This window comes from Bufo gargarizans, chromosome 4 (genome assembly GCF_014858855.1).
Source record: "Bufo gargarizans isolate SCDJY-AF-19 chromosome 4, ASM1485885v1, whole genome shotgun sequence".
Taxonomy (NCBI): Eukaryota; Metazoa; Chordata; class Amphibia; order Anura; family Bufonidae; genus Bufo; species Bufo gargarizans.
The window spans coordinates 220,552,916-220,577,303 of record NC_058083.1 but is presented as its reverse complement, the minus strand read 5'-3'; the positions used below and the strand labels follow the sequence as shown (position 1 = coordinate 220,577,303).

General features: G+C 39.2%; 1 protein-coding gene across 7 annotated transcripts in view; it reads right to left on the bottom strand.

Moving 5' to 3' along the window:
- Nucleotides 1-24,388, bottom strand: part of MYOM2 (myomesin 2) — a 419,263-nt gene that overhangs the window by 335,701 nt on the left and 59,174 nt on the right. For 5 of the 7 annotated variants that reach the window (XM_044289251.1, XM_044289247.1, XM_044289249.1 and 2 more), the window contains 12 exons: nt 22,926-22,973; nt 20,927-21,091; nt 18,144-18,305; nt 17,083-17,224; nt 16,229-16,428; nt 14,540-14,593; nt 12,386-12,513; nt 9,628-9,811; nt 9,100-9,274; nt 5,241-5,362; nt 4,489-4,506; nt 2,921-3,108 (listed from right to left, as the gene is read on the bottom strand). In XM_044289251.1, the coding sequence (XP_044145186.1) occupies nt 2,921-3,108; nt 4,489-4,506; nt 5,241-5,362; nt 9,100-9,274; nt 9,628-9,811; nt 12,386-12,513; nt 14,540-14,593; nt 16,229-16,428; nt 17,083-17,224; nt 18,144-18,305; nt 20,927-21,091; nt 22,926-22,973 (1,586 nt within the window). The remainder of the gene's footprint in view (nt 1-2,920; nt 3,109-4,488; nt 4,507-5,240; nt 5,363-9,099; nt 9,275-9,627; nt 9,812-12,385; nt 12,514-14,539; nt 14,594-16,228; nt 16,429-17,082; nt 17,225-18,143; nt 18,306-20,926; nt 21,092-22,925; nt 22,974-24,388) is intronic. The other 2 variants (XM_044289250.1, XM_044289254.1) reach the window with 1 other exon arrangement.

Here is a 24,388-nt window from a genome sequence, read left to right as displayed (position 1 = left end):
CCAAGCAAGCGCGCCCGGTATGGGGTCAAATTGTATAAGCTCTGTGAAAGGGCCACAGGCTATACCCACAAATTTCGGATCTATGAGGGAAAAGATCAGACCCTGGAGCCGGTCGGTTGCCCTGACTACCTGGGGAGCAGTGGGAAGACAGTTTGGGACTTGGTGTCACCCTTATTCGGCAAGGGGTACCATCTTTATGTGGACAATTTTTACACAAGTGTGGCCCTCTTTAGGCATTTGTTTCTAGAACGGATTGGCGCCTGTGGTACCGCGCGAACTAGTCGCGCGGGCTTCCCCCAACGGCTCGTTAGCACCCGTCTTGCAAGGGGGCAGAGGGCCGCACTGTGTAACGAAGAACTGCTCGCGGTGAAATGGAGAGACAAGCGTGACGTTTACATGCTCTCCTCCATTCACGCAGACACGACAATACAAATTGAGCGAGCAACCCGTGTCATTGAAAAGCCCCTCTCAGTCCACGACTATAACCTTCACATGGGAGGGGTGGACTTCAATGACCAGATGTTGTCTCCGTATTTAGTTTCCCGCAGAACCAGACGCTGGTATAAGAAGGTGTCTGTATATTTAATTCAATTGGCTCTGTATAATAGTTTTGTTCTCTACAGTAAGGCTGAGAGAACTGGATCCTTCCTCAAATTTCAGGAAGAGATCATCGAGAACCTCCTGTACCCAGGAGGTTCCGTGGCCCCATCCACCAGTGTAGTTAGCCGTCTACACGAGCAACATTTCCCCAATGTCGTTTCTGGTACCTCAACCCAACCGTCACCCCGAAAAAGATGTCGTGTCTGTAGCAGGAGTGGAATAAGGCGTGACACCCGCTATTTCTGTCCTGACTGTCCTGACCACCCTGCCCTATGCTTTGGAGAGTGTTTCCGGAAGTACCACTCACAGGTACACTATTAGCATAGGGATCATCTCACCAGGACAGGCACACAGGGCTATTAGGGCCCATTCACTCACACAGCTGCTGCAAACCTCTCCTTTCACCTGGGACAAAGTGCATAACGCACTTCGCCACATCTTTGGGCAATTTACGCTTTGCACATTGACCCATGGGGAAGGAGAGGTTTGTTCTATAAAGGTAAAAAAAAAAAAAGAAAAAAGAAAAAAAAGCACCAGTAAGCAAAAAGGTTAATGTTCAGTTAAAAAAGTTAAAGTTTATATATTCTGTTCCAAAGTTAATAAAAATTATTGCGTTGCAGCCTGTTTTTTTTTTTTACCTTCCAGGTGGACCAACCGATCGACTAGCTGCAGCACTGATGTGCATTCTGACAGAAGCATTGCGCTGCTGTCAGATTACACGCAAGTCGGTGTATGCGGCGCTGCAAGACGGGATTTCTCCTCTGCAGTAACAGATACGTTTGCCAAGGCATACGAGCTGAGGAGGAGGCGGCGTTCCTATGCTTTGGCAAACACTTTGTATGTAAAAAAAAAATCCCAGCAATGATTTATTCATCCACATAGATTGATGTGAATGGAGAAATCTGGTTTGCCAGGGCATACGAGCTAAGTGGGTATGGATGTTGGGCGGAGCTTCTATGTCCTGACAGACGCCTTTCCCCTCTTTTTTTTTTTTTGGTAGAGATTTTTTCATCCACATTGATCGATGCGAATGAAGAAATCTGTGCCGTTCATTTTTTTCTTTCAGCCCAGAGGCTGAACGGAAATAAAAATCTCATTACCTGTATGCTCAATATAAGGAGAATAGCAGAAACTCCTAATGCTGGCCATACATGTAATGATTGCGGAGACCCTCAAATGCCAGGGCAGTACAAACACCCCACAACTGACCCCATTTTGGAAAGAAGACACCCCAAGGTATTTGCTGAGGGGCATATTGAGTCCATGAAAGATTAAAATATTTGTCCTAAGTTAGCGGAAAGTGAGACTTTGTGAGAAAAAAAAAAAAAAAAAATTCCGCTAACTTATGCCAAAAAAAAAAATTCTATAAACTCGCCAGGCCCCTCATTGAATACCTCTAATTGCCCTCCTAAAAGGAATTTGGGCACCTTTGCGCATCTAGGCTGCAAAAAAGTGTCACACATCTGGTATCGCCGTACTCAGGAGAAGTTGGGGAATGTGTTTTGGGGTGTCATTTTACATATACCCATGCTGGGTGAGAAAAATATCTTGGTCAAATGCCAACTTTGTATAAAAAAATGGGAAAAGTTGTCTTTTGCCAAGATATTTCTCTCACCCAGCATGGGTATATGTAAAATGACACCCCAAAACACATTCCCCAACTTCTCCTGAGTACGGCGATACCAGATGTGTGACACTTTTTTGCAGCCTAGGTGGGCAAAGGGACCCACATTCCAAAGTGCACCTTTCGGATTTCACCGGTCATTTTTTACAAATTTTGATTGCAAAGTACTTCTCACACATATGGGCCCCTAAATTGCCAGGGCAGTATAACTACGCCACAAGTGACCCCATTTTGGAAAGAAGACACCCCAAGGGATTCTGTGAGGGGCATGGCGAGTTCCTAGAATTTTTTATCGCAAGTTAGTGGAATATGAGACTTTGTAAGAAAAAATAAATAAATAATAATCATCATTTTCCGCTAACTTGTGACAAAAAATAAAAAGTTCTATGAACTCACTATGCCCATCAGCGAATACCTTAGGGTGTCTACTTTCCGAAATGGGGTCATTTGTGGGGGGTTTATACTGTTTGGGCATTGTAGAACCTCAGGAATCATGACAGGTGCTCAGAAAGTCAGAGCTCCTAGGTAGGAGCACCGTGACACAAACTTTTAAGGCTGCGTCACAACTCGGCATTTCTAAACACTGGATCCCCAATCGCCCCTGGGGGGGCAGCCCGCCACACCTCCTCCTAAACCTCCTGGCTCATCAGAGGAGGGATAGGGAGCTTTAAAGTTTAAAGAAAAGTGTTGACAAACCTTATAGAGCCTTTCTTGAACTTGCTTACTATTCACTTCATGCCAATTCAGATGACTAGCCACTCGCTTATCAATATAATATCCAGTGATATTGGCTCCTCCAGTGAATTTGGGTAACTTCCATCCTAGGGTCATAGACCTGCCATCACAGTTCAGAAGGGTAATTCCATATGGACTTGAAGGAGTTGCTGACAAAAAGAAACATATTTAGTGAGTTTTATCTATTATACATTCTATTATACAGGCATATACTGTAAGTCTATCTATGTCAGCTATGGCATTCTTTCCAAGGAGAAATTGAATCCCCTGAGACCTAAATAGCCCTAGACAGACAAACCATCTTTCATTTTGTTGCTGTAAAAATGTCTTTGAAGGTACTGTACAGGTTCATAAAGCATAGTTGCTTTCCTTTAGAAACAGTGCCACACTTAACCATGGGCACTGTGTGGTACTGCAGCTAACCAAAGCCTACTTCGGAATACCGTAGGGTGTGACGGGTGAGACGAACTTTGGTTCCACGGAGCCAATACATTTTAATGCTGCACGGAAACAGCATTAAAAACAAAGGTTCTGAACTAATCGACTTCGATTGGTCGATTCGCTGAAGCCTAGAGGCCATACTACATACATTCTGTATACACTACATCCAAAAATATAGCATCAGTACAACTGTGAGCATATACTGTATACATAGTTTGGTCTTCAGCATACCTCAACATGCCACTCAGCTCTCTAAAGCTGCTGAAAGGTAAATCCACCAAATTATGCATAAAAAGGGCAAAATTGCAGCTGTCTAGAAAAGTTCAGTGAGTTTTAGAGCTGTAAAGATACACTGCTTTTCTACTTTATTGGTCATGGTCTGCAACTGTGAGAGCGAACAAAACAAGAGTATGAAAAATATGGAGCACATTGCGGCTTTTGCCTCTTGGCTTGTTTGCCGTGCTGCGGCCGGACCTCGAGCCCGCCCCAATACTAGTGAATGGGGCTGAAGCGGACTTCAAGCTTCACGGTGGGCTAGCGCTAGCACAGATCCGGTAGGCTGTTCCTCCGCCAGAACAGCCTGCCGGACCCTGCTGTTGCAAGTGTGAAAGTAGCCTTCGTTTCTTGTTTTTCTTTAGTCTCCCTTTAATGAAGAACATGATAGGTGACACTTTAGGTAATGCTTTCCTGTTACAAAGCCATACATTATCATTTTAGGACTGTTAGACTAATAGTGTGACTGTACAGAGCTGTATTCTAACCTATTGAAATGGATAGCTACTGTATGGTGACGTGAAGATTGAGATCGGTTTGGCTTTTCCAAAGCCTATGAAACCAATCCTTCCCTTTTGTCATTAGAAACGTATTCCTATTTATTGCCATTGCCTTTCTATTATTTGTTTTGTAATCATTTCCCTTTCAGTTATATCAGTCTATAAAAAAAAAATACACTTTAAGTGAGCAAGTAAAATAAGTGTGTTACCAAAGACATATATTAGATGTGATTTTAAGGTGATTTGTGATAGAAAACTAATAAAACCCAGTGACCGTAAACTGTGCATGTGAACACACTATTTAAAGAGACCTACCATGCGGTATACCTCCTCCTAAAACAATGGAAACGCAGTTAATATTAGAACCCAGCAGCATCATATAAAGTTACAGTCTTTCAGCTGACTATAGACATGAAATAGTTCTTCCAAACAGATTACAATGCCCCTCTGGTTATTTTCCTGGTGGAGCGGCGATAAGCATATACCAGATGTCTATAGTGCCATTTCTTTTTAAGAAACCAGTAGGATGCGTGGGTTGGAAACAAACATTTCTGACTATTATTTCCACTGTAGAAAGACTTCTAGGTACTGTACTGAGCTAAATATACTTTCAGCAGCAAATCTTCCTTCTGCCTGATATTTTGGGGGAAAAGATTTGTATATAATGGATCAGTGGAAGTTATCCATGATGTTTAGCACAAATATGATTGCGTAGACTGGATGCAATAGTAGCAAATACTCATCTTTATTATATTGCACCCACAGATAAATCTACCTTTCAGATATTATATATAGTATGGATATAATGTCCCTTTCTTAGCTCTAGCTCCTTTTTTTTCTACAGTGCCATGAAAAGTGCCCAAAGCCTTATAAATAATCACTAAATCTCAGACATAAGAAATATGAGTGGAAAATATCCATTTTTATCTCGTTCTTAACATTTCGTTTTTCGATTCCAAAACCTCTATTTGACCAAAGCCAAGCTTCCTTGTGATTTAGAAACTTCTATAAAAATTGGCAGAAAAAAATCTTATGGGACAGGAGTCCATTTATTACTGGATACTTACTTAGAGCAGCTTTAACGGTTATGGGTTCAGATTCTTGAGAATTTTCACTGACACCTACAGCATTTACAGCCTTCACACGGAAAAGATACTGTTCTCCAGTTGTTAGACCATGAACTACGAATCTGAGGAAAGGAATTTGGTAATAAAATCACAAGCTCCTTGAACTGTTCATTTCTACTTTGTTCACCTGCTTCATTATTGTCGAGTTTTCAAGAAATGTTATTAAAAAGTACAGTCTAAATGCAGCAAATTTTTTCTAATAACTTCCCAAAGTCTAGACAGGCAGAGCTTATTTTACATTTCTTACCCAGGAACTTAAGTCTAAAAAAAGTCAAAGTAAAATTCCAGCCAGAAGTCAGAAGCAAAGCTCGAAGTCTTGGCTGTCAGTATAAAAGCTAAAGCAGGATCCACCAGCTAAGTGCCAATTAGCTCACACTGCCTGTATACTCTATAATTAGATAATGCTGCAAACCATCTATATTCTCTAGAAACGAATGCATTCATTAATGTAATAAAATAGAGTCATAAGACTGCATCGTTCTGTTATTAGGGTATGTACATTCAGGTTGTCTTGCATTTTTGATGCATTATTTATATATTTTTTTTAATGACAGTATAACATGTTCCTGTTATTTTTACAAACAAAACAAAAACAAGAGTATATTAGTTTTCTAGTTTCCTAGTAATTTTTGAAAAAACTGCATGTTTTTAGCAGCATTTTTTATGTCATTTTTTTGCAACATTTTTTAAAATTCTACATTCAGATTCAAACAGGGAGACTAATACAAACATATTGAAAGTTTCACACTAAAAGTGTGTCTAACTAAACAAGTACAGTTACATATCGCAATAGGTAGTGTCGAGAAAAACAAAACTTGAAATAATCAGTCTATTGAAGGTCCATAGTCATTATTGATCGATTTAAGCATGGCATGGCAATTTTTGGCAAATTTCCTGACATTTTGATGCCACTGGCATCCTTTTTTGTCTCGTATCAGCATGTGTTGCCTTTTTCGCATGGTGTTTTTAAAATAAAAATTCACGTTGGCTTTTTTATAGAGATCTAAAGAGGACGTGACATGAGTGTGTGGGGGGGGGGGGGGGTACATAGTTTCATGCTTAAAGATTCATTGCTTGCAAAAAATGCATAAAACCAAACGCATGTACTAAAGTACCCTGTAAAAAAAAGCTCACCACAATAATAAATAAATGTAACAAAAAATGGCAATAAAAATGTGCAATGTAAAAGGTTGCTTTTTTCAGGTGATTTATGGACTATGTGGTAGGAAGATCTTTTTACACTGCTATATTCACCAGACCAGATCAACATTCAATTTTATTCTAAAAAAAATCCTCTAAACATTTCTTGAAGCTATCAAATTGTATGATCCATTGGGATCAATGAGGCTTCTATTTTTATCCACTAAAAACGAATTAATTGATGATCCTTCAAGAACTGAAGCTTTAACAGCAGCATGAGCACAGCTTATACAGTAGGTAGGTGTTCCCTAATTTAGTAAAGGAGACACCCCCAAAGTATGGGTGTCCAGTTATGAAGCAACTGATATTGGTGTGTCTTTCCTTTTAATTCTATATTTTCAAGTAGATTCAAGAAAAATAGGAAAATCCCCATGTCATGAGGAAGGACCGCTATTTATTTATGGTCTGAAACGCGTAACCGAACTATTCATGTTGTCGAAGATTTTATGCCGCAATAAAGCTACAATTTTTTCCACCACCTTTGAGCTGGATTTTCCTATTTTTCTTGAATCCACCGCTACGCATCCAGGTGCGTCATCCGTGCTCGGCTGGTGAAGGGGAAGATGAGAGCTGCTGTGTGCTTTAATGTGATCCAATATTTTCAAGTAGCATTATTTATCTCAAAGGGACAAGTTTCACATCCTGCCATCCTGTTGACATCCCAATTGGTGAAAAGATACTTGGAGAGCAAAGCTTGGGCAAATGGTACCAATTTAACGGTCTTACTTTCTCTGTACGAGCCCCCCCTATTGTCAGTTGGAGGCTAAGTAGCACTGTCTGCATTCGCCAGACTTACTGTGCTACTGTTCTGCCATTCTCCATTATACAAACTGGATTCCAAAAAAGTTGGGACACTATACAAATCGTGAATAAGAACTGAATGCAATGATGTGGAGGTGCCAACTTCTAATATTTTATTCAGAATAGAACATAAATCACGGAACAAAAGTTTAAACTGAGAAAATGTACCATTTTAAGGGAAAAATATGTTAAATCAGAATTTCATGGTGTCAACAAATCCCCAAAAAGTTGGGACAAGGCCATTTTCACCACTGTGTGGCATCTCCCCTTCTTCTTACATCACTCAACAGACGTCTGGGGACCGAGGAGACCAGTTTCTCAAGTTTAGAAATAGGAATGCTCTCCCATTCTTGTCTAATACAGGCCTCTAACTGTTCAATCGTCTTGGGCCTTCTTTGTTGCACCTTCCTCTTTATGATGCGCCAAATGTTCTCTATAGGTGAAAGATCTGGACTGCAGACTGGCCATTTCAGTACCCAGATCCTTCTCCTACACAGCCATGATGTTGTGATTGATGCAGAATGTGGTCTGGCATTATCTTGTTGAAAAATGCAGGGTTTTTCCTGAAAGAGATGACGTCTGGATGGGAGCATATGTTGTTCTAGAACCTGAATATATTTTTCTGCATTGATGGTGCCTTTCCAGACATGCAAGCTGCCCATGCCACACGCACTCATGCAACCCCATACCATCAGAGATGCAGGCTTCTGAACTGAGCGTTGATAACAACTTGGGTTGTCCTTGTCCTCTTTGGTCCGGATGACATGGCGTCCCAGATTTCCAAAAAGAACTTTGAATCGTGACTCGTCTGACAACAGAACAGTCTTCTATTTTGCCACACTCCATTTTAAATGATCCCTGGCCCAGTGAAAACGCCTGAGCTTGTGGATCTTGCTTAGAAATGGCTTCTTCTTTGCACTGTAGAGTTTCAGCTGGCAACGGCGGATGGCACGGTGGATTGTGTTCACTGACAATGGTTTCTGGAAGTATTCCTAAGCCCATTCTGTGATTTCCTTTACAGTAGCATTCCTGTTTGTGGTGCAGTGTCGTTTAAGGGCCCGGAGATTACGGGCATCCAGTATGGTTTTACAGCCTTGACCCTTATGCACAGAGATTGTTCCAGATTCTCTGAATCTTTGGATGATGTTATGCACAGTTGATGATGATAGATGCAAAGTCTTTGCAATTTTTCACTGGGTAACACCTTTCTGATATTGCTCCACTATCTTTCTGCGCAACATTGTGGGAATTGGTGATCATCTACCCATCTTGGCTTCTGAGAGACACTGCCACTCTGAGAAGCTCTTTTTATACCCAATCATATTGCCAATTGACCTAATTAGTGTTAATTGGTCTTCCAGCTCTTCGTTATGCTCAAATTTACTTTTTCCAGCCTCTTATTGCTACTTGTCCCAACTTTTTGGGGATTTGTTGACACCGTGAAATTTTGAATCAACGTATTTTTCCTTTAAAATGATACATTTACTCGGATTAAACGTTTGATCTGTCATCTACGTTCTATTACAAATAAAATATTGACATTTGCCATCTCCACATCATTGCATTCAGTTTTTATTCACGATTTGTATAGTGTCCCAACTTTTTGGGAATCCGGTTTGTATGATATCATGCTCCCATACAATCTATATTGCTGAAGATACCACATTTCTGGATAATATACATGTTTGTTACAATGCTACTATAAAAAATATAAACGTAACAAAAACGAGAAACAAAAATGTCACTTTAACAGTTTTTCTTATTATTATTGTAATACATTGATAAATAAGCACCTTACCTGTTGTATTTGATGGGTTTGTGATTACAATGATCCCAATGATTAGAGCCAACCACAGATGAGTCTATATAGTATCCAATTAATTCTTCCTCTACCTTAGCTTTATCAAACTGTACAACAACTGATGTTCTAGTGTTTCTAGATGCCAATATACGACCAGGAGCAGATGGCACAGCTTTAAAAAAGACAAGCATATAAATCTGGCATAAATAAAAAAGAACATATAACAAAGCCAGGCAAATAAATCAAGAAATTAAAATGATGAAGCCCTGTGCGTAGGCATGTTAAATGCCATGAGTTCAGTTCATATGCAGATGCGGACCTCATTTTTAATTTAAGTTTTTCATTTGTGCATACAGTAGTTTTAACTTTCTCTAGTAACATCACTCAACAGCTTTACATGCAGGCCTATTGTAAAAAAATATAATAATATGTAACACATAATGACATCACTATATGTTTGATAAATGACAATATACTCTGCTACATCTGTAAGTGTATACCGTATATTGCTAAAAGTTCTTTTACCTAGACGTTCCTGTGCTTGTATTGGTGGGGTTACTTCTGAAGGCTCACTGACACCATGTTTGTTGACAGCGATAACTCTGAAATTGTATGATTTGCCTTCCACTAAATCAAATATTGCATAGCGTGGTGATCGTACTGGTATCTGAGAGTTCACTCTCTGCCAGCTCCCACTGCCAACCATTGTCTACAAAAAAAGAGAGAAAAGATTAAACGTGGACCAGATTTGAGGTAGAGAGGACTACATACTAGATACTTGTTTAATGAGCCTACTTTATTTACTTTCATCTTCTTTACCCATAACTCAATGTTAATTAGAAAAGAATATACATACAAAAGTTTTCTACAAGGTCAGAAATTATATATACACTGTGCAGTAGGTGCAATATATCATGTAATTCAGCACTTGAGCCATAACTTGACTTTTATTCAATACATTGAAAACATACAACCTCAATGTCCGACACCAGAAACCTAATGCAAATCACTTGTCTTACACATTTCTCGACTGGCCAGGTACTTAATTAAAGATGTGAATGAGGATCTGGCTGGATAAGGCTACATTCACACTTGCAGTAGCCTTTTCCGACAGGCTGTTCTGGCGGGGTAATAGCCTGTCTGATCCGTGCTACCGCTTCACCATCCAGCTGCAGAATGGCAAACAAGCCAAGAGGATGCATGTTGTAGTTTTTGTCCAGCCGCCTTTTTCGGCATGTTTTCCATGCTGCGGCCGGACCTCCGGCCCACCCCTATTATAGTGAATGGAGCCTGAGTAGACTTCCGGCAGCACGGTGGACCAGCAGTAGTACGGATCCGGCAGGCTGTTCCCAACACTGGAACAGCCTGCCAAAAAAATGGCTACCGCAAGTGTGAAAGTAGCCTTAGAAGCAAGATTAGTGACTTGTATTATGTTCCTGGTATCTGGCATTGTTGTAGTATGTTTTAAATGGATTGAATAAAAAAAATTATCAAATTATGCTGGGAATTGATTGTTGGATTACATCTTATATTGTACCTACTGAGGTCACTTGGAGCTGATCCTGACTCTGTGCATCAACAGGAGATGGACTGATATTTTGTTCTTTCTTCAGAATGTTTACAGGTGAAACTCAAAAAATTAGAATATCGTGCAAAGTTCATTTATTTCAGTAATGCAACTTAAAAGGTGAAGCTAACATATGAGAGACTCATTACATGCAAAGCGAGATATTTCAAGCCTTTATTTGTTATAATTTGGATGATTATGGCTTATAGCTTATAAAACCCCAAAGTCACAATCTCAGGTACCCTTTGCTCAGGGGATATGGATTAATTAGCTGACTAGAGTGTGACACTTTGAGCCTAGAATATTGAACCTTTTCACAAAATTCTAATTTTAAGCTGCATTAATGCAACTCCTTTTAATTTGCATTACTGAAATAAATGGACTTTTGCATGATATTCTAATTTTTCGCGTTTCACCTGTATATAGTCAGCAATACAATCGAAATATTTGATTTGGCTGCTTCTTCAAACTTCACAGATAAATTTGATTTGTAATGAATCACGAAGCACATTTCTTTTTTATGTAGCGGACACAATGACAGGGAATGGGGATCGTGCCTCCCCCGTCAGTAAACCCCTCAGATGCTGGGTTCACAGCTGAACATGGCATTTAGGCATTTCAGAGGTTAACCAGACTAAAATACTCCATTTGTCATTTGCTCACGTAGAGGCCGCAGGGGCCATCTTGATTGAAGACACAGTGCAAAATCTTGGATGGTGACATGATGACATCATCACGTCATCAAGCTAGCCGGATGCTGGCATGGTAACGTCATACATCACCCCCCATATCTTCAATCAATATGGCCATAACGGCCTCTTCACACGCAAATGGATGAGGTGACTATGTATTTTTTTCTTTTACCGCCATTTCAGAGAAAATTGATTTGTCAGCATGAAATGCGAGGAAATTTGGCTTTGTGGATTCAGATTGAAGTCAGTTCGTTTGACTTTGATTCACTCAACACTACTTATCACCTATAGGCTTTAGTGGGAACGTATTGGATATTTGCCCTCATTAGTTTGTGTTTCCTCTACATTCTACCTGTACTGCTCTTTTTAACTTTTTAGCTGCTCTAGATATTGTCCCTTCCTTCAACCCCTTTTTAAATCAAGCCCAGCCCAGCGACCAGCTAATCAGTGAGGGTATAGCATCTAAAACCCCTAGTATCAGCTATAGCTGGCCATATATTTCCCCTGCAGTGGCTACTTCATGGAAATATGGAAATACATTCTGCGCATTCAAGTGAAAACTGACCATGGAATACACTGCCATGAGCTGCTCTCCAATACATAATCCACATTTGCCTACAAAGGTTGCTATGTCTATGCTCAGGGTTAACTAAAAATAGGCCTCTAAATAAAGTAGAAAGACTAATTGTCAGTCATAATTGGGGTATAAAGCCGGATCTAGTTAGACTGAAAGCTTCTTAATGTGATGTCCCAGAACCTAACAGCCAGATTGAAGCTCCATAAGCAGCAATTCCTTCTGTTCTTTCTTTGTAACGAATTAATTGCCACATTCCTGCCAGTTAACCCAGCAAGACGACCTAAGAAATTAGTCTTATGTTTCAAGGCTTGCCTTGTACCTAATGTGCCTTCACTGAAACATCAAAGCTAAATACATTTCCCATCATTATAAAACCCAAAATTAAGACATCTCTAAAATTATACCAGGGGTAATTTTGTTCTTCTCTGTCATCATGCAATCAATTACCTTCTCAATGTAATAAACCAGAGGATCTCTGCCACGAGGAACAGGTGGATCCCAGCTGAGCACAACATACGTTTTACTGGTTTCCAGTGCCTGGACATTGGTGGGTGGCCCAGGAATTTTAATATCACCTAAATGAGAGGCATGGTTAGAAAGAACATAGCTTGTACTTGCTCTACATCTAAATGGGATGTTAAATCGACCTTTGTTCAAAGCTCTTTTGTGCAACAATATTTCAGGATTTGAGATCGTTCACTATTTGAATTATGAAAAAATATATATATATATAAGAAATTCGAAAGGTCATTATGTTATGTTAATCATATAGGTAATACAATGCAAATGACATTAGTGACATAAAATTTGTGTACTTGATTTTGACTTTAAAATGTTAAAAATAAACTGAAATGATGGCTTGGATAGAAATTCTACAAACAGATAATGTCAATCACAATGGTGTAATAATAAGGGTCGCAGTGTGGCCTCACCCTAAGGCTAAGGAAAGGTAAAGAGTTAACTTTTGCATTGCCATTTCCAAATTTCTGTTCCATCATAGCAGCAGAACACAGAAAACCAAATAATTTGGATGGTTTGGATTACACCCCCCCTTCCTTCACCCAGACTCCAATGATTGATCACCGAGTCTGCCAAGTCCAGTTCTGTCTGTCTGATATTATCTGTGACATGTGAACTCATCCTCACTTTCATATAAAGCTGGGAAACATTGGGAAGGACACCCAAACATTTGAATGGGACCCAGCACTTTCTAGTTTAATCCCTAGTTATTCATTATTTTATTTCCATTTTGTTTTGAGGGGTATTTTAGATTCTGAGTATAAACTTTGGTAATCCTATCTTTACAAGACATGGGGGATGATTTATATGCTATTTTTTTTTGTAATATAAAATTTTGCCAATTTTTAGCGTCACATTTTGTGCAAACATGTGCAATTTCCTGTAATTTTGTGCTTTCTCTAACAGTTTTAAAAGTGATGAGAAAGGTAAATGAGGCTTATGTGGGGAGACTGTGACCTCCTGGGTCCTGCCAAATTTACCATGATTTCCACTTGTTGTAAATGATGGCACCAAGGTAACTTTGATTCTCTGGCACATGGACACCCCAACGGCGCATGAACCACTGGTCTACATAAATTCACCACTATGGACTACAAGCAAAGACATATGAGGGAATTTATTATGACTGTTATTTCATACGACAATCTTAATCTGAAGAGTGCTAATTTGTTAGGAGGAACATGCCTTTTAATAAATTTGGCAAATCTGTGAGTGTCTGTGTCAGAAAAACAAATCTACACCTGTCATGAAGAGGCCTAAATTTACACCAAGATTTATGTGAAGTTTTGGCATACATTATGGTAAATCACTCAGATCGTGGGAGGGCACACCTCTTCCTGTTTAACCCTAGCCCATTCCCTGTGACCTTTTACAAGTTATTGGGAAAATCTAAAAAGACAAAATGTAATTGTGACTTCCATATGCCAGAAAACTGTCATCTACCCACTGGCAAAGTAACCCTTCTCCCGTCCCGCAAGTGTCCTATGATGATGACTGGGTAGAAACTGACACTGAGTATAAGGAGAAACAAAGCAATTATGACAGGACACATCTGAGGTTATTGCCAACCCAACTGCAGTTGGCTATTCATTCCTGCTTCCCTCAATGTCACTTTAGAGCAAAAGAAGGCTTTCATGAGTCTTAGGCTTTATTCACATGTCAGTGTTTGGTCAGTGATTTCCTTCGGTGATTGTGAAACAAAACAAGATGTGGCTCTAAACACAGAACAGGTGCGGATCTTTCCCTTATACCTTATGTCTGTGGAGGCTCCAATCCTGGTTTTGGCACAATCACTGATGGAAATCGCTGACCGAAACACTGACGTAAGAAGAAGGCTTTATTGAACTAAATATAGACATATGAATTTCTGTGGCCACCCTTTAAATAGTGTTTGCCTTTTTAGTAAAAAAACTAACAGTACAATAAGCCTCAAATTGAGGAGTCATCGTCCTTTATTATGATTTCATAGACTGAAGAAGGATGCACCAGTCTGACCATACTAAAGTTACTGTCAGCCATTCAAGACAGTTTCAAGAAAACAAAAAGTGAAAATGTCAGATTATTCTGTGCCAAATACTGTACCTTCCAGGTCATCCTGACAGACGACAATCTCTCGCCCTCCATCCAGATGGATTGCTGTAATGACAGAATCATTTACATTGCGTTATACAATGCCATTTATGTGATGCATGCATTGTGTGGACTGGGTATTACAGACATTTTAGGCTTACATTCTTCTATTGTCTTTGTTTTGTTAACACAAGGACACAGCGGTTTGTGTAAGATTTAGCTGAATCCCTCGCTTGCATTGAAGCAGCATAAGAACAAAGCTTTCTGTATACCTGCCTTTAGATGTAGCCCTTTCATTTATTAACTCAAAGGTATAACAAGGCTTTTTTATGTTCTAGCGTGGTTGAATATAGTCTCTGGCATCTGCTTTTATACCTCAGTCTTGTGGGAGCTGTATTCAATATATGTTTCATCTTTCTTGCAGTAAGTGGTAATAAAGTACTATATTGATTAAATGTCCACTATGGCACAAGGACGTCTAGACATAATATGCATAGGTGTTAAGAAGACAGAATCTAACCATAACCTAAAGTGTTTTACAAATTTACAATAGTTATCACTTTCACCTAAAGTGCATAACTCTATCTACCTATCTATCTTATCTATATATCTAATATATCTATATATCTAATATATCTATATATCTATCATATCCATCATATCTATATACCAGGGGCGTAGCTAACGGCTCATGGGCCCTGGTGAAAGACTTCCCTTCCCTCAGTGCATTGTGTGTCTTCTTATGTGGCACAAGGGTCTTTGGGCCCCCTCAGGCTCCTCTGCACCCCCTATAGCTACGCCCATGTATATATCTAACAATCTATCTACAGTAAGTGCTGCAGTATTTTGTGTTTTATTTTGCTAGGATGACTGGCTACATCTTTAGCTGCCGGCACTCTTTATACTAGAAGAGCTGCTTGAATTGTAACTTCTATCTATCTAATATCTATCTATCTATTTATCTAAAGGTCTATCTAATATTTATCTATCATCATCTACCTATTTTTCTTCCTATCATCTACCTACAGTATCTATCTATCTATTTATCTATCTATCTATTTTTATGTATGTTTCCAAACTTTTGCACCACAATCTGCACCAGATATACGCCATAAATTGCGCTGTCGCATATCTAATAGTAAATGACCACCTAAATGTTGTATACCAAAGGAAGATGTGTATGCAACAAAGCAATGATTTGGCGTGCAGAAAACAGATGTGAAGTACTCATATAGGATCCAAAATATGTATGTGTCAAACATTCTTGGAATTAAATGAGAATCTGTCCTCTCCAAAAGAAACTTTCCAGTAAGCATGCTGCCCTGTATATAGATGCCCCAAAACATAAGCATATGGTACTTTTGAAAATCCAGTGCTTTATTTCTTTGAAATGCTTTGCTTTATTTTTATGCAACTAAGGTTTTAGGTGCACTGTGCGTGAGGCCGCACCATGATGCCCCATGTGTCATCACTACCAGCTCTGAAATCTCAGGGACTGTCAATAAAGAGGGGGAGGGGTAATATTGGCATGATGATATGCTTGCCTTCAAACAGTTTGTGAAGGTCAGAATCTCCCTTTAAACCGCCAGGGTTGGTTCTGCTCAGTGTCTTTTACATTAAATACACCCATCTAAACCACTTAAGCAGAAGAAAGAAACATAAGATAATTAACATCTACTTAATGAGAACGTGTACACTTACTTTGAAGTCTTGATAGATCAGCAGGGTCCAGAGCTGCAACAGCAATTGAGGCCCTTGATGGTCTGCTGATGCCAGCTTTGTTAACTGCCCGGACACGGAAAATGTAAGATCGTCCTTCAAACAGACCAGTTACAGGGTATTTGCAGATTTTAACAGGAGAATCATTGCACTGAATCCAGTTTTCAGTGCCAACTTCACATCTGTCATGAAAAACAATATGAACAAGAATGTTATGAATGCATATACTGTACCAGATGAGGCCAAACTCATAGGGACTAGAAAAAAAAAGTCAGCACTTGGAGCTACTTTGTATTTCCGAATTGCAAAGTTATTTACTTTTTATATTTCCCTAAACAGTAATAAGTTTAAAAAAAGTAAGACTGAAACTGCAAAATAAACAAAATCTGTTTATCAAAATGCATCACTCTAAACTCAAAATCATCAATATTGTAGAACAAAAGTAACAGTATCAAGTAAATAAACTTCAAATATAAATGACATCACATATATCCATAAAAGAATGTACTAAACATAGAAATATTATGTTTTATTATGTACTTAATGATTAAGTAAATATGTGCAAAACAGCAAATGTGACTTCTATGGTCTTGCAAAAAAAGAAAAGTAAACTACTATAGGGTGCCATTTTAGTTTTCAAGCAGCAAATATTGGGAAATAGTAATGTGAAGCCATACTATAAGCCTGGTACAAGAGACAGTAGAGAAGTTTTTTTTTACCACTGATCTCTCTCTTTGATTAAATTGGATAACTCTCCTTACTGGTACCAGTACTAGTATGAAGTACTGTATCAGGGCGTGAGCAGATCAGACCCCTGCACATGCCTAAATACTTACTTATCCACAAAGTATCCAATTACTGCTGCTTCACTGGCTGTGTTTGGTGGCTTCCAAGTTACAATCACATAATCCTTGTTTGCATCATAGCATTCCACATCCATCGGAGCACCTGGTGCCCCTGCCACCAAAGCCGCAGCATCTGCAATTAAATAATGTAAGTATAAGAATAAGGAGTGTGCTGTAAAATGTGAACCTTAAGTTAAAGGGACCCTCTGATTCAAGAAAACAATGAACAGTGATCCCTCAAGATACAATGGCCTCAGGATACAATATTTTCAACATACAATGGTCTTTTCTGACCCATCCTAAGTTGACTAGACTAGACTCAACATACAATGCCTCAGACCCAACCAATCTTGGCTGCTTCTCTGGTAAAATAACTGTATTAGTTGCTAGTTAGCAGCTATTCCTGACTGTTATATGTAAGGACATGTCTTATCTGTCTTAGTTATCTGCTTATTTTTCTTAAATATTAATTTTCCCTTATCTTGGATGAAATGTTGGGGCTATGGAACCAATTACTCAACTTACAATAGTTTCAATATACAATGGCTGTCCTGGAACCAATTAATATTGTAACTTGAGGGACCACTGTACATTAACTTGGGGAAATAACAGAACATTTACTGAGTACCCTCCTTTTAATATTTTCCTCTGTAGATCCTCCAATTCCCAGGTTCCATTTCTGCCTTTCAAGATGGCTGCACTGCTTCTAAGACTACATGATGCACACTGTGCATTTGGTAGTCCAAGACACTCCCTGCTGCCCTCAGATTGGCCAGCACTGCTCAGGTGAATAGTGCTGATCAGTCCAAGACCAGAGATGGACAAGCAGGAAACGTCTTGGACTACAGATGTCTCTGTATCGCTGTGTTCTTCGAGTGTAGTTTAACACAAGATGATTCTTCAAATCTTCAAATATATATAGATATTTTATGCGTAAGCAGGCATAAACATTCTTAAAAGTTCTTATATTTTAATGCCTTAAAATTATATTATTTCAGGAAGGTTCAAGTTATATATATACACATAAATGTATTCATGAGACAGACAAATACCAGCCACAAAGAGAAATCCGCTGTGCTGATTGACTCCTGCTCTGGTGACCATTCTTACAGTATACAATCCTTCATCATCCTTATTCAAATGTGTCAATGTCAGAGAAGCACGGCCCTCTCCAAAATGCAGCTGGTGCCATTTGGATTCTTTTACCAGGACATCTGAAAAGGAAATCCAATTGTTAATATGTTAAGAGCTATTCTCATAGTACAAGCTGATGTGAAAATGGAACGATATCACATGACAAGCAAGCAGACAGCCCTGGCCCGATCCTTTATACAGACAAAATGCATCCTCTCTATTCATACTAGAACTAATGGAGAGACATTATTTTCTATCTACTTTACATTTATATTGATCCACAGATAGATTGTGGCTGGGAATTCAATGTCATCTATGTAACAGGAAACAGAGTGACCGTGGATAGAATTCTTCTTGCAAGATGGCCATTTAAATCAAGTCACAATGTAACTTACAAGCCAGAAAAGTTTAGATTCAATGTGCAGCATGAGACAACTGTTATAGTCTATATATGCAGTAAAAATGATTGACCTATTAGAGAATACAATTGTGTCATGTAACAGAACTGAAAGACTTGATGGCTGCCATATCATGGTTATATTGGGTCATATATGCATTCCATACATCAGTAGCTATCCACTTATCAAAGGTAGAAATTGTACATGGACTCCATGGGGTGCATGGTCCAAACGGCAATGTAACAAGGTGAAGTGATGGTATAAGGTGTTACTTTAAATGGAACCTGTCATCAATTTTATGTTGAGGGCAGCATAAAATAGTGACAGAAATTCTGATTTCAGCGGTGTGTCACTCATGAATTAAAACGTAATCATTGCAGCACAGGCCTTGAAAAGAGTCAGCTCTACCTGAGAAGAGTCCTGGTTATTCCTAATCTCCTGCTCTCCTCGCCCATCTGCTGATGGTTGGCAGTTCTCTCCTAGAGAGAAAGGGAGAAAACTAGGTAGAAGACTGTCAGTCAGCAGCAGGTGGGCAAGAGAGCAGGAATTCATGAATAACCAGGACTCTTCTCAGGTGGCCGGGACTCTTTTCCAGGCCCGGTCTGCAGAGATTGTGATGTTGGTTCTCGGCAACCACTTATTTTTAACTTTTAAATGACAAATCGCTGAATTCAACACACCTGTCTCTACTCTATGCTGCCGTTAGTATGGACAGCATAAAGGTGATGTTTGGATAAGTTTCACGATATTTGTTTTCATAGGAACAGTGTCATGGGAAGTCATTAAGTTGAGGGACTGAACATAGCTTACAGACCAGATCCCAGGTCAGTCAAGCTATACCTTCAGACTCCTGTTTAGAGATGAGCTAATAATTCCTATAGAAAATTCGGTCCAAATTTTTCAAAAAATTCTGATTCTATAAAATCCGGATTTCATGTGATTCAATTCAGGAGAATTTTAGCAGAGAGAGAGAATGAGAGATAAAAAAAGAGAGCACAGAAGATATTTAAAGCTTTTCAGGGAGATTGAGGCACTTTTTCAAAAAACGATTTTTGCCCAAATCAAATTGGACACTTAATTTTGTCGAATCAGACCCAAATCAAATTTCAGAAAATTTACTCATCACTACTCTTGGTGTATTTCTGGCATTATATATCAGGAATCATTGTTTATCCAACTGATATTTTTGCAAGGTTTGTGGAAAATATTAACATAATGTTTGCATGAATATTGGAGGACATGTGAAGTAGACTTAGTGTAGAATGGACAGGAATAGACACTACCATGGCCTGAAGCCCATAAGAGTTCATCACTGGATAATCAGGCCACTTAAGAAATTCTTTATTTAAAGGGGTCTTCCGGCTACAAATAACACCAGCATTCAACCTTACTGCATTATATAAGTCAAATAATGATTTTTTTAGGTCAGTTTGATTCCTTCAACATAATTGGGATCTGTGACCCATCCCAGCGCAAGTGTCTGTGGCATCAGGTCTCTGTCTGTCCTTCCCCTCCTAGATTGAGCATCACAGATCCAAGCCTGCTTGATGTCCTGCTGGAATAACCTTGCCCTAGGACACAGCGTCATTGCTGACATCACATCTACAGGTCAGGGTCCAGAAGAATGAGCAGAACACCGCCCTCAGAGAGAGGCAAAATCATTGATGATGTTGTATCAACAGGGCACAGCCTTACAAGCCTTGCAACATCTCAGATGTCAATGTGATGTCTTCAGTATAGGCAACCAACACAGCAGAAAGTGTCATATGGTCCCAATGGAGTGCAGGAAAACAGGGTATTAGAGATAAACAATCACTATTAGTAAGTGATAATGTGTTGTTTCCTGTGAATTGATGCTGAAAATTGTAAAACCGGAATACCCCTTTAATGAGTAATTATTACTAACCATGCATTAAACAGTACTGGAGTTCACATATAGTATCCAATATGACCCAAATAAACAAGCTGCACTGTAGCAATAATCACATAGTGTTCTGATGGGCAGCCTAATTATGGGGAATAGCTGTCGTTTATTTATCGATGTTTATGCATACATTTTTGCTAAATATTTAAGTAAGATCAGTGTCCCATGACACAATGGATGCCTTAATGTGGAATCCCAGACAGAACCAATTTACTTTGTTTTAAGCTGTCGCCCAGTGAAATGTTTTCCATTGATCATCTATGCACAAAGGACAGAAGACATTTTGATGTTTAAACTTTGATTTATTCAATGTTCAGTCATCAGAATATTAATTGGACATTTAACATTTAATATGTTCATTGAATTAAAAGTCACTCACCGTCTCTGTACCACTCAGCTTGAGGTCGTAGTCTGCTGATGTCAGGAGTTAAAAGCACAGAGCAAGACAAAGTAACTGTGTCACCTTCTACTCCAAATGTTACACCAAATGTTTCCAGGAACTTAACATCAATGTGGGTAAAAGAAATTGCTGCTGTCAAAGGCACTGTAATTACATGGAAGGAATTATAAGCAGTCTTAACATAGGAAAAAAACTATCATCTATCTATCTATCTACCATATTTTTCGCCCCATAAGACATATCCCTCCCCCCCAAAAGTGGGGGGGAGATGCCCCTGCGTCTTATGGGGCGAATACTAATGAGCGCTTCCATTATGGAAGTGCTCAGTAGTACCAAAGGACCAGTAAGCGGTGAAGGCTCTGTACTCACCGCTTCCTGGTCCTTGGCTGTCGGCTATGCAGTGGCTGCACACAGCGTGAGGGCGCTCTGTGATCTCACACTGTGCGCCGCGATACACAGCCGACAGCAGGATGAAGAGGATCACGATGGTGAGGAGCGGTGGCGTCCAGGAGCAGGAGAGGTAAGTGTTTTTTTATTTTATAAAACATGAGGCTGCTTGGGGCTGAGGCAATGGGGGTGATGAGAGGCATAATGGGGGTGATGAGAGGCATAATGGGTGCTAATAAGAGGCATAAGGCTGATAATGGGACTAATAAGGGGCATAAGGCTGATAATGGGGACTAATAAGGGACATAAGGCTTATAATGGGGTCTAATAAGGGGCATAAGTCTGATCATGGGGCTAATAAGAGGCATAAGGCTGATAATAGGGGCTAATAAGAGGCATAACATAAGGCTGATAATGGGGGCTAATAAGAGGCATAAGGACTGATATTAGTGCTGATGAGAGGCATAGGGGCTGATATGGGGGTGATGAGACGCATAAAGACCGATGAAAGGCATGGGCTCTTATCTGAGGTCTGATTGGGGTCTTATTAACATTTGGGGTCTGATTGGTGGTCTGACCTGAGGTGTAATGAAAAATATTTTTTTTCTCATTGTGCTCCTCTAAAACCTAGGTGTGTCTTATGGACCGGTGAGTCTTATAGGGCAAAAAATACTGTATCTCATATGTATCTAACTATATATCTCCTATCTATCTATATATCCATCAAATATCTATCTCATATCTATCTAATTTATCTATTAACTATTTTATATCTATTTTGCTGATATCTATCGTCTGTCTATCTACCTACAGTATTTTATATCTATCTATGTCAAAGACACTGTAATTACATGGAAGGAATCGTTAACAATCTTAACATTGGAAAAACTATCTATCTCATATCTATCTACTAGTGATCTATCTACTGTATCTATCAATCATCTATCTTTCTGTCTAGCCACCTATCAACCTATGATTGATTGACTGACTGATTGGATTATTGCAAGGCAGTTTATACTGCATAAAATACTATATTAACCTGAAATAGATTAAATCATAACATTTGTCTTCAGCAGAGGGAGCTCACTGCATATAGATTTTTATAGATCTTGTTGAACTCAGATATATGTAAGAAATATAGTTAGCTCCCCCTTGTGGTGGCTGCATGTAACCAGAATTATATCATTTAACTGCAGTAGATCTGTATCAGAAAAACTGAATTATGGTCCCAGCAAGGATATAAAATGTAATGAATTAATGGGGGGAAGTAACTTTCATTTAGAAAAAAAAAACATTCTGTAGGGAGGGGGAGTGTTGCTATGAGGCCCTCTGTTTTTTGTGTACACCTCTCATACATAAATGTGTTTATTTTTCACAAGTCGTAACATCATGCTAGGGAAATCGAGTCAGGCTAGAGGGAAGCTTCAGTGCATGCATTGCATACATCATTTCATTTACAATTACTAGTACAATGACTGCTTTCTGCAACATTTCCCTTTATTTCATCACAAATCACACAGTTTTATCTCAGTAATACTTAGAATCCCCTGTACAATGTTCTACTGGTGTTGGTGAAAGAAGAGTTACTTACAGTGTGGCCTATAACCAGGGTGCAGAGGTTCATCTTCGGATCGGAACCCTAAAAAATGCCATATTGTATCATTATCATCAGGGCATTCCATAAATCATTTCCATAAATATGCAGTAAATATAGAATCTTGACTTTTGATTCTATGTTCTCCAATCAGTAATTGAAAATAATGAATACATCTATGACAAAATAATTGCAGTGTTTTCTGCTCATTATAGTTCATTCTGACTGTTTCCATAGAGATTGTAGATAACATGCAAAGATCAAGTTCATTCTGTTTAAAGATTATAAAAACAAATATGTATATATAGTAGATGATGTCCGAGAGTCACAATGCCCTTGAGAACTTCTAGTTGGCCAGCCCCATACTAACCTCATAAAATATTACTTAGTCGAGAAAGTTTGGAACGAGTTCACAGATCAATTTGCTATTGTGAACCCAGAAGCTGCAAATTCAATACTGACGGAAGTACAAAATGATGTAAATCCTTCAGATGAGCTACTCATTAGGCGGTAATGCTGTCCTTTCAATTTCACACATTATAAGGGGAATAATTCAAGTTAGCGCGCCTGTTTTCTGGTGGAAAAAATACAGATTTACACACAAGTGCCTCTTTGCCCAATATGTAAGCCTTTTTGCCATCTCACGCCAGTCTCGCCACTTTTAGCAAGTGGTTTAGAAGTGAGAATGTTTAAGAATACTAATTAGTTTCTAGGCAGATTTATTGTTGCACCTTAAAAAAAAAGGCATGAAAAAAAAAAAGGATCAACAGCGAGGGTTAACATAGAAAAAGTGGAGCAGCAGTTGTAGCTAATTTATCAAACATCATGCGTATTGTGATAAATGTGGTTCACTGACAGCAAACTTTAAAGGACATCTGTCAGCAGAATTGTACCTATGAGACTGGCTGACATGTTACATGTGCGCTTGGCAGCTAAAGGCATCTGTGTTGGACCTGTGTTCATATGTGCCCGCATTGCTGACAAAAATGACTAGAGATGAGCGAATCGAATCCCACGAATTTCAGTAAAAATTTGATTTGCCTAAAAGCCAAATTTCTTAGTGTCAGTGAATCGATTTAACCTGAAATAGTATAAAAAACTAAAAAATTCTAACTTACCGCCTCCATTTGCTCGCGACGGGCTTTCAGCCTCCATCTTGCTTGAAGATCTCGGCCGAAATTGCATGCGGCTCGAGATTACAGCAATCTCGCTCCGCACAGGACTTCGGCCGAGATCTTCGTAATTCCTCACAAAGTGATTTTTTTTTTGCAAAATTCCGCGAATCAGCCAAATTGAACTTTTAAGAAATTCGCTCATCTCTAAAAATGATGTTTTAATCTATGCAAATGAGTCTCTAGGAGCAACAGGGGTGTTGTCAATTACTCCTAGAGGCTCAACTCTAGTGCCATCTGCACTTTGACTTCTCCTAAAGTCAAACTAAGGAGGGGGGGGGGGGGGGG